General features: G+C 49.6%; 1 protein-coding gene across 2 annotated transcripts; it reads left to right on the top strand.

Moving 5' to 3' along the window:
- Nucleotides 1-6,278: 6,278 nt before the first annotated feature.
- On the top strand, nt 6,279-9,881 carry LOC125513991 (dehydration-responsive element-binding protein 2B-like). 2 transcript variants are annotated; one of them, XM_048679231.1, is made up of 4 exons: nt 6,279-6,495; nt 7,625-7,677; nt 7,789-7,876; nt 8,641-9,881. In XM_048679231.1, the coding sequence occupies exons 1-4, from the start codon at nt 6,425-6,427 to the stop codon at nt 9,599-9,601; spliced, it is 1,173 nt and encodes a 390-aa protein (XP_048535188.1). In that variant the 5' UTR covers nt 6,279-6,424; the 3' UTR covers nt 9,602-9,881. The 2 variants fall into 2 exon arrangements, with proteins under 2 accessions (XP_048535188.1, XP_048535195.1); XM_048679238.1 differs by lacking the exons at nt 7,625-7,677; nt 7,789-7,876.
- Nucleotides 9,882-10,925: the final 1,044 nt, after the last annotated feature.

The following is a 10,925-nucleotide window of genomic DNA, read 5'->3' as shown; positions in this document are numbered from 1 at the left end:
CGGGCATGCAGCCCGAAAAAGTTTAACGGTTACAAAAACCACTCGGCATTCCAAGGCAAATTTAAGGTGGGACATAAGAGTTTGTTCACTCCGCGGGAGGAGGGCTGGCAGGCTCGACGAACTCATCCAGGTCGACGCCGTCGGCTATCCGAGTGTCTGCAGCGATGAAAGTCTCCATAAAGGTTCGGAAGTCATGCTTCTGGGTGTTGGCGACCTTGATTGCTGCCAACTTGTCTTGTCGCACCTCCTTGCAGTGGACACGAACCAAGGACAGAGCCACATCAGCGCCACACCGAGCAGAAGACTTCTTCCACTCCTGCACTCGGTCAGGGATTCCGTTAAGTCGAGTCATCAGAGACTCGAGATCGTTTTGGAGCGTAGCCTCTGGCCAAAGTGCCTGGTCGATCCGTGACATGGCGACCTTCAGTCGAGCCAAGTAGTCCACGGCACCGTCAATGCGAGGTTCCAGTCGGAGCAGATTCATGGCAGTTTCATCTTTCACGGGAGAGTTGATTGGATCCAAACCTGGTTCGATCCGCCCAGTCTCCTCTTCAAAGTTCTGGCAAAACTCTGCATTCACGATCCAAGGATAAGTCAATTTTCATACACTGAGTCGACACAAAAAAACACCAGTCGGAACTAAATGTGCACCTTCAAGCTTGATGTACAACTTCTTGGCGAGGCTCCTCAAGTAGCTCTCCAGATCGCCCCTCCTGCGAGCGATGCCTTCCATCTTTTCGTTCAGGTTGAGGTTATCCTTCTTCCAACGTGTACACTCCCTGTTGGCTTCATTCAGAGCGGTCTTCAGCCTGGTATTCTCTTCTTCTAACTGGCCGACCGAAGCCAGCTTCTGTTCGGCCAGAGCGGTCTTGTCGTCAGCCTCCTTACGGGCAGCAGCCAAGTCCTGATCCTTCTTCGCTAGAGCTTCTCTCAGTTTTTCTGCAAAGAAATGATGATTGATTCGGAAATAGCAGAAGGGTACTCAAGCCTAAAACTAACCAGTCGACAAAATCGTCTTACCTGCGGCGCCGTCTCTGACCTTTTGCAGCTCTGTCCTGGCCAGCTCCAAATCAAGGTTCAGTTGAATCTGCTGCTTCTCCAAGTCAGCAAAGCGAGCTCCAAGATCGCAAGATTTCTGAAATCAAAGGGGAGATGTTATCGTTACAGCAAAAAAAGGCAATAAATACTAAGACTACGGTCGACTGCCAGCAGTCCACCATAGTCTCGGGGACTACACCCAGTGGGTGCACTTAGCGTGCCCCCACCGGTTCTGATCCCACTCGACCGGCCCGCCGAAGTCGAGTCCAAAAAAAAGAGAGAAAGAAAGTAGAACTCAGACTATAGTCGACTGCCAGCAGTCCACCATAGTCTCGGGGACTACACCCAGTGGGTGCACTTAGCGTGCCCCCACCGGTTCTGATCCCACTCGACCGGCCCGCCGAAGTCGAGTGGAAGATACAAACTACCAGTTTGGTTTATACATTCGCCAAAATACAAAGACTACAGTCGACTGCCAGCAGTCCACCGTAGTCTCCACTAGTCCAAAACTTCAATCGACGCACCCAGTGGGTGTACAGATGCAAAGATTTTCGGAAAGAATCTTCAGATAGCCGACTAACCTGAACGTTGCTCTGGAGAGCCGAGCTGGCATCATAGGCGGCTTGGCTGGCGTCCCGCACCATCTTCATCTTCTCCATCATAATGCCTGCCTGGCGTATGGCTTCCCTAGCAGCATTCACCTCATCCTCTGGGACATGATGGGTCGCAAAAACTGAAGGCGGGTCGATAGGGGCCTGAGCAGTCGAAGAAGAAGGCAAGGCACTCGACAGGGGCTCCGCGAAGGTAACAGAACCCCGATTGACGTGACCAGTGTCCTGAACGACTGGTTCCGCCCTCGGCGTCGACTGTAGCGCCTCACTTACAGGAGCTCGCCTACTCTTCCTCGTCAAAGACCTCTCGGGCTCTTCATCATCATCAGGGAGGTCAATAATGTTGGGAGCTGTGCAAAGTTCAAATTGCCAAAATCACATCACCCAGTGATGCACGATGCAGTTGAATCGACCAAAGAAAGATAGTATGGTAGAAATCATACCCGGATTAGAAGTGACCGCATCCTCCATTACCTCACATCATCCCTGTAAGCTGAGGTCCCGGAAGTGGAGCGCTAACAATTCCAAAGTTCGTCCAGTTAAAACAAGAAAAGCAAACAGCGCGGAGCGTCGAGTGAATACAAGGAGAGACACTCATGCGGAGGCGACAGGGATATCGATCTTGATCTTTGGCAGCGCCTTTCGAGTCTTCGGCTCTGCAACTTTGGGGTGCTTTGGCGCCTTCTCAGTCGGGGTTGGCGAAGAGACCCGGGGACGCTTCGAAGACTGACCAGCCTGAGCAGTTGCCTTGTCGCGAGCACTCGACCGTTCTTGGTCAAGCTTGGATCGTCTCTCTATGCGAGGAGGCGACTCGACTTCTTCCCCATCACTTGAGTCGTCACTTCCACCATCCCCTTCACCATCGGAAGTCCACTCGCCACTTTCGCCACCACTCGCCTCGCCTTCCAGAGCTTGCTCTTGCTCCCCGTTGGGCATCGAATACATTTCAATAATGGCCTGAAAGAAAGCAGGGAGAACAAAGTCAGTCGACGCAATACAGACAGCTGCGCGAGTGAATTCAAATTACAAGCAAAAACTCAGAATCAGACCTGCTCTGGTGCACGCGACTGGTCGAACGGGGGAACTCTCCTGGCTCCTCTGGGATTGTCCTTGTTCCCGGTAATGCTCGACAGCCACTTCTCCAGCGTGTCGTCATCGACCTCCTCCGGGTGGATCCGAGCGGAGTCTTCTAGACCCGAATATATCCACATCGGGTGGTCTCGGGCTTGGAGAGGCTGGATGCGCCGTTGAAGGAAGACCTCCAAGAGATCCATACTAGTGACCCCGTCACGAATGAGCTGGACCACTCGGTTGACCAACACCTTCACGTGCGCCTTCTCCTCCGGGAGCACCTTCAAAGGGGAGGGTTTTTCCACTCGGTCCATGGTAAAGGGAGGGAGGCCAGTCGATTGCCCTGGCGTCGACTGGTCTTTGCAGTAGAACCAGGTCGACTGCCATCCGCGAACTGAATCGGGAAGAATCATGGCCGGAAAGGAGCTTTTTCCCCTCGTCTGGATGCCAAGACCCCCACACATCTGGATCACTTGGGTCCTCTCGTCACTCAGATTAGCCTTTTTCACTGTCTGGGAGCGACAAGTGAAAATATGCTTGAAAAGACCCCAGTGAGGTCGACAACCCAAGAAGTTCTCACACAAGGAAATGAACGCGGCAAGATAAACAATTGAGTTGGGGGTAAAATGGTGGAGTTGAGCCCCAAAGAAGTTCAGAAACCCTCGGAAGAAAGGATGAGGGGGCAAGGAAAACCCACGATCGACGTGGGTGGCCAGAAGAACGCCCTCACCCTCCCGGGGTTGCGACTCGGATTCCTTCCCCGGAAGCCGCGCCGAGTCGTAGGGGATCAGCCCTCCCTCAGCCGGGTCGTCGAGGTCTTCTTGGGAGATCCTTGAGTGGATCCAGTCACCCTGGATCCAGCCCTTCGGCAGGCCAGTCCGCGAGGAAGATCCGCCCCGGCTCGTCGCCTTCCCCTTTGACCTCGCCGTCGCCTTCTTTGCCCGCTCTAGAGCCGCTGTCTTCTCCTTCACCATTGTCGCCGACGAGACGCGTGTGGCGCGGTGGCGCTGGAACGAGAGCGAGCGCAGAGGAGAGGCGTGAGGAGGAGAAGAGATAATGGGGCGCACTGTTCGGGAGACTCCGGTCCAACGCCTTATATGAGGCCGCTTCCGAGTGACTGACAGGTAGGCCCAGATGCCTCTGTCAAATCCCGTAATGACCGCACGAGCGATACGTGGCGAAAAAGGTGGCGCGGGGATCGAGGCGGCTCCGCTCTATCTCGTCCGATTACTGCGGCCTCCCCCGTCCCGCGCGCTTCCCAAAATTCGGATCCCACTAAATCCGCGGGCAGCAAATAACTTGTCAGACCAAAGATCTCCTCCGCACCGTCATTCGGAGCCTTACAAGTAAAGAAACTCACTCGGCGAAGAATTAAGAATGGATCAAGGCGACTGAAAAGGGAGTTGCTGTCATCACTTAGGTCCGTTGATCCGAAACAAGATATGCTCACGGCATAGAAAACGAGTCGGAGAATCCCTCAACTCCTTCCCCACTCAAACCTCGATCCATTCGGGGGCTAATGATGAAGCTATGTACCTAGGGTAGGGTCACGGACCTGTCCTAACTGCCCTACCCAAGGACACCTCTAGAATAAATCATCTTTCAATCGACTTGGAGGTGTTCCACTCGACAGACTCGAAGACATTCGACCAAGAAGCAATTACTCGACCAAGATCCAACCACTCGACGGCCAGGAGACCTAAAGTCACTCCGCACGCTAACGGTCGGTCATTAAGTAGCTTTTATGGTCATCATAGCACTTTATTGCTAGCGTTATCAGTAACGCCCTACCTTAATGTACATTGAACCCTTCGTAACGTGGGCTGGCCGGGGTCCTGGCGCACTCTATATAAGCCACCCCCCTCCTCCGAGACAAGGGTTCGCACCTCTGTAACTCATACACACATAATCCAGTCGACCGCCTCCGGGCTCCGAGACGTAGGGCTTTTACTTCTTCCGAGAAGGGCCTGAACTCGTAAACCTTGCATCCTTACAACCTCTCCATAGCTAAGACCTCGCCTCTCCATACTTACCCCCTACATTACTGTTAGACTTAGAACCACGACAGTGATATCAATGGTTTCGATTTCCCCCTCCCGGAGGGAAGTGTCTCCGGTGAAATCGCTCCGTCGGAGAGTTAAGATGCTCCTGCTCAGGTTCCGCCTCGAGCCGGCGGCGATTCATCCTGAAAGTCCTCTCCTTATTTTTTTTTCTAGGTCAAAACCCTTCATATAGCAGAAAATGGGGGCTGGAGGCCAACTGTGGACTCCACAAGGCATCAGGGCGCGCCAGGGGGGTGGTCGCGCCCTGTTGCCTTATGGGCAACTAGTGAGCCCCCTCTGGTAATTCTTTGCTCAAGTATTTTTTACATATTCCATAAAAATTCTTCGTGAAATTTCAGATCATTTGGAGTTCTGCAAAATAGATATCCCTGATGTAGTTTTTTCAGGTCTAGAATTTCAGCTATTGACAATCTTCTTCTTTGTGTAAATCTTACAAATTAAGAGAGAAAATGCATTAAAATTGCATCACAAAGTGTTATAATGATCAAAAATATTATAAATATCAGTAGGAAAACATGATGCAAAATGGACATATCAGATATACACGCGTTCCCCGCCGCTGGCACCAGCACCCACCTCGTGAGCCCATGTGAGGAGTTGGCTTGGGCGTCATGCTTCCCCTTCCCCTTCCCAAAGAAGCCAACCATGGCTAGGGTTTCCTGTCGCCGACAAGGGAGCGGGAGTTTGGCTAGATGTGGACGGGAGTGGGAAGTGGATGAGGCTGCCCTCCCGCACGCTTGCCATTTAAAATAAGCGTGGACTGCAAGCGCTTTCAGCGGCTGCCATGTGGGCCCGAGGTGGGTGGGTCGCATTCAATATGACCGCGGCGGTGGTTGGGTGGGCGACACGGGTGTCTGTGGACACAAATCGGACGCAAATATGGACCCGGAATTCGTTTAGACAGTCAGCGATCAGACGGTATTTGAATTTGCATCGAAGTGTTGGACCAATGTTTTCATCCGTTTTAACCCAAACAAACACGGGCATATCAAATACATCGGGGCGTTGGAGTTGCCATTACGACGGGAGAAGGAGACCACGCTGGCCACCACTGATCCATGCAACCAAAGACGTCTCATACCGTCTCAACAAAACAAAAAAAGATGTCTCACGATCCACCGTGTCATCCCGACCGCCCACGTGTCGTCTCCTATATCGACTCAGCCCCCCAGCCACTGGCCACACGTAGACCGACACGTGGAGCCCACCCAAGAGCAGCACGTCCAATCCACCCCGAAAGAAAAGCACTGGTAGCACTCGAAAGCGTGAAGGAGAAGCCGAGTTTCCTTCGGCACCAAGTCTCGGGAAGTTTCCCCGCACCACGGCACTGCTGACGTCACGCGCCCGCGGCCTCACCCCCCACGCACCGCGCCCACGCGGACCGCGTCGCTTACATCCGGGCCCCATGCGCCAACGCCCCGCACGCGAGTGACCTAGATAATTCCGTGAGCCCGGAGCACGGAGCGCCCCGACCCGGGCTATAAATAGGCGGCCCGGCGTGAGCCCCTGGGGTTTCCGACTTTTCTTTCTCTCCTCCTCCACGCCTCTCCCCAACTCTCTATCCAAGTCGACGCGGCGAAGAAACCAGGCGACAAGATTGCGAACGCTAGATATCTGGACCCGATCCGGATCGGGCCGGCCATGACGGTAGATCGGAAGGACGCCGAGGCGGCGGCGACGCCCTTCGAGATCCCGGCGCTCCAGCCTGGAAGGTGAGATCTTCTGTCCGGTGCCTGCTTCTTGTTAGGGTTTGCTCTGGGGGTTCGAAATCGATTCGGGATACGGTCCCGGGAGTGTTTAATTCTCTGTTGGCTGGTCGATTTGGGTGCTTGGAGTTGGGAATTGTGGGGTTCGGTGGTAGAGTTGGCCGGTCTTGGTGCCTGTGTTGTAGGGATTTGGGGATTAGGGTTTCCGGTTATGGTTGTATTGGCAATTGGGAGTTACTTTCTAGTTCCAATTTGGTGATGAGCCCCCTGATTGGGGGCGAATTGGGGTCATCTACGTCCTTTGGATTGGATGCTGCCGCGAGTGATGTGTGAAATCAGAATAAATCAATTAAATTGTTGGTGCTTTAGTGGTAGTAGTAGGTAGAAGAGAATTTGTTAACTGTAATCAGTACCATCTCCAAAGAAACAATTGTACCAGTTGTCCTGCTCATAGGACAAGGTTCCTTTACTGCATTGGGAGCGATGTTTATGGCACCTAGCATAAAATTTGTTAAATTCATTCAGTACCATCTCCACAGAATGTTTGTACGAGCATGGGACCATGTATATGTCTCCCTAGGATAAAAAAGTTGTTAGCTTCAGTCAATACCATCAGTTTGTATTGGTATCCTACCCTTGGGGTCTGTTTGTTCCTGGATTAGGAGTGATGTTTATGTTGCCTAGCATAGAAGTTTTTAACTTCAGTCAGTACTAAGTTGGCTGGACCTTTCTAACTTGTTCCGTTGTTTCATCCTGTTGTCTTGTTTGTCAATTTTGTTGTTTTATCCACTCCAGTCTCCGATATGTCTTGTTTGTCAGTTTTGTTAGTTTATCCAGTCTCTGATATGTCTTGTTTGTCAGTTTTGTTAGTTTATCCAGTCTCTGATATGTCTTGTTTGTCAGTTTTGTTAGTTTATCCAGTCTCTGATATGTCTTGTTTGTCAGTTTTGTTAGTTTATCCAGTCTCTGATATGTCTTGTTTGTCAGTTTTGTTAGTTTATCCAGTCTCTGATATGTCTTGTTTGTCAGTTTTGTTAGTTTATCCAGTCTCTGATATGTCTTGTTTGTCAGTTTTGTTAGTTAATCCAGTCTCTGATATGTGTTGTCCTGTTTGTCTTTTCTTTTCGGTAACTAGAACTTGTGGAGCAGAGGAAAGTACCCGGAGTCATGTTCTCGTCAAACCAATAGGTATGCTGCTTTGATCACTCCTGTAAACAGAAGCATGAACTATGACTGAGATGGGTACCTCGCGTTTGACTCTAGAAAAGTCAGCAGGAATAACTGTTTGTGTTTCAGCAGGAAGCAGTAATCTTCCCTGTAATGAATATGCATTCTTGGCGCGGCAAAACCCCAAGGGAGATGCGCTGCCAGTGGCATCTATTCTGCGGTGTGTTTAACCGTTCTATGTCTGGCTGCTCTATCTATTATAGAGCATGTGAGCTATGACTAAGAGTTCCAGCCAACCTTTTGGCCGTTTTGCCATATCATTCTAACAGTTGGTTTCATAGTGGCTGCTGTTTAACCATTTTCCTGCTGTTGGTTGATGGTATCACTCTCTGTGGATGTGATCTCATTTAAACTGACTGTACGTTGTACAGTTCCGTACTGAGAGGTCCAGCCAATATTTGGACTGTTTTGCATTGTCATTATAATAGTTGGTTTTTGAACCATTGTCTTGCTGTTGGTTGATGGTACCACTCTATCTGGATGTCATCTCACCTAAACTGACTCTAGGTGTTGTTAACAGTTTTGTAGTGGCTAATTTTTGCCATGTCCTTTCTGATTAATCAGTCTTCAAGTATAGAAGTCAGTTCTCATCCTGTTCTTTTTTGTCATATTTTGCTACTTAAACACATTTAGGGGTGGCGCCGATTAGTACGATTTATCATGGTATTGTTTTCTGTGGAGATGGTACTTCCGCAAGGAAGTTTATATGTCCCTGTTGCTGTACATCTGTTCCTGTGGGCATGGTCTGTTTGTGCCATTTAGTAATAGTTTAGTCATTGAACAAAATGTTTCTGTGGAGCTGGTCTGTTTAGGTGCCTCAATTGTTTTGCGTTCTTTCTTGATTGTACCTTGTGCTTATATTGGGTGAAAAAAATCTGAAGAGAATATAAGGTACTAACTGCTGCCCTGCTCTTTGTTCTACAGGAAAAAGCGACCTCGGAGATCACGTGATGGGCCTAATTCAGTCTCTGAAACGATCAGGCGATGGAAAGAAGTGAACCAACAACTGGAGCATGATCCACAGGGTGCAAAGAGGGCGAGGAAGCCACCTGCAAAGGGTTCAAAGAAGGGCTGTATGCAGGGGAAAGGAGGACCTGAGAATACACAATGTGGATTCCGTGGTGTAAGGCAACGTACTTGGGGGAAGTGGGTTGCTGAAATTCGGGAGCCAAATCGGGTGAGCAGGCTCTGGTTGGGAACGTTCCCCACTGCTGAGGATGCTGCCCGTGCTTATGACGAGGCAGCAAGAGCAATGTATGGTGCCCTGGCTCGTACCAACTTCCCTGCGCATCCTGCACAAGCTCCTGCTGTGGCTCTACCAGCGGCAATTGAAGGTGTTGTACGTGGTGCTTCAGCATCATGCGAGTCTACTACAACATCAGCCAACCACTCAGATGTTGCTTCTAACTTGCCGCGACAAGCTCAAGCTCTTGAGATTTACTCCCAGCCAGATGTGCTTGAGTCCACCGAATCAGTTGTGCTGGAGTCTGTCGAGCATTACAGCCATAAAGACACTGTTCCTGACGCTGGCTCAAGCATTGCAAGGAGCACATCCGAAGAGGATGTGTTCGAGCCATTGGAGCCTATTTCCAGTTTGCCGGATGGGGAATCAGACGGTTTTGATATAGAAGAATTACTGAGATTGATGGAAGCCGACCCAATTGAAGTTGAGCCGGTCACTGGGGGCTCCTGGAATTGTGGAACCAACACTGGCGTGGAGATGGGCCTGCAGGAACCTCTCTACCTGGATGGCTTGGACCAAGGCATGCTGGAGGGCATGCTGCAAGCTGATTATCCTTACCCAATGTGGATATCAGAGGATCGGGCCATGCACAACCCTGCCTTCCATGATGCTGAGATGAGCGAGTTCTTTGAAGGGTTGTGATCCCCCTTTGCGGCGGCCAAACCATGTCTATGGTGTTTGGTCGGCTTGCCCTTCGGTGTCCGCTGCTGTGCTCCAATGAAGATCAAATGGTGGACCAGAAGATTGGATTCCTCTGCAGAACTAATAAGCTCCTAAGCTAGTTTTTTGTGCTTCGTTTGTAGTTCTGTTAGGCATGGGAACTCTTCTCTGTTTCGATGTTTCTTGTGATAAGAAACCTTGATTGTGCATCACGATCTTTGGAAGGTGGGAAAAGAAAATGTGAAAATGCATTTCCGTGGCATGTCTTCTTATGGAGTATTTTTTTTTCACTGTCTTTCTAAAATACTGTCTGGTTGCACTGCACTTGTGTGTTCCTTCCCGTCGTTGGAAGGCTGCCGCCAAAACTGTTGGATTTTGAGGAGCTTGTATCAATGGAGGAAAATTATATGTTATGAAAAATCCAACCAATCAAATAAATCGCGAACAGCCACCATACATAATCGTATGGCCAATATACAAAACGCACTAAAAACACCAAAACGCATCTATAGATTTAGGAATTAGTCACAACATCTAATAATTCAGGAACGTAAAATTCACATAGGTTTCCGGGATACCCTCCAACTACGGAGATCGCTTCCACCATCTTTGAGGCTATTCCGTTGAACCCATCCCAACAAATTTTCAATCTATTGCATCAATTTCACCTAGATGAGCAACTGAGGATGACATCGTTTGCAAACACATCCGACTGGACGCTATCAAAGGTTTAGTTCCACCGATAGGTTAGTCAAATGTAGGTATTCAAATCGTAGACTTTGTCCCCTTTGTAAGCAAAACAAGAGTCTGGGACACATACGTTTCTTCAAGCTATACGCTTGGGCTTTGTAATCTATCATCAAGAAGCTCCATCTCAAGCATATTGCTTTCACTTGGCATTTGAAGGAGACCGAAGGACTGGTGGGCTAATAGGACCAATGGCTTCTCTCAAGATATCGATCTCTTGAACTGTTTGGAGTGAAAGGAACGTTCAGGTCTTCTGCCATAAATGCGCCCCACAGCCGATCTTGCTCAACATCATCATAGCCAATGCAAAACTTTGGAATTTTGGATCACCGCAAGAGCCAAAAATCTAGGGACGATTATATCTGCGAGAGTAACCATTCACATTTTGTTTGAGGATTGTTTGTAAAACTCTATTCTCTCCTTAATTCCTTAATATCAAGACAAGGCAAATCTTATGCTTTTCGAAAAGGAAAAAAGGATGTGAACCTGGAGACGTAACATTTTGTTTGAGTATCATTTGTAAAACTCTATTCTCCCCTCGATTAATATCCTTAATATT

The sequence above is a fragment of the Triticum urartu genome, chromosome 1, assembly GCF_003073215.2.
Source record: "Triticum urartu cultivar G1812 chromosome 1, Tu2.1, whole genome shotgun sequence".
Lineage (NCBI taxonomy): Eukaryota > Viridiplantae > Streptophyta > Magnoliopsida > Poales > Poaceae > Triticum > Triticum urartu.
This window is presented reverse-complemented; position numbering and strand designations above follow the sequence as displayed.

Excerpts from the sequence above, each read along its gene's own strand:
- LOC125513991 (XM_048679231.1), top strand. The coding sequence starts at position 6,425 with ATGACGGTAGATCGGAAGGACGCCGAGGCGGCGGCGACGCCCTTCGAG. Across the intron at positions 6,496-7,624 it reads CCGGCGCTCCAGCCTGGAAG|AACTTGTGGAGCAGAGGAAA; the intron begins GTGAGATCTTCT and ends TTCGGTAACTAG. Across the intron at positions 7,678-7,788 it reads TGTTCTCGTCAAACCAATAG|GAAGCAGTAATCTTCCCTGT; the intron begins GTATGCTGCTTT and ends GTGTTTCAGCAG.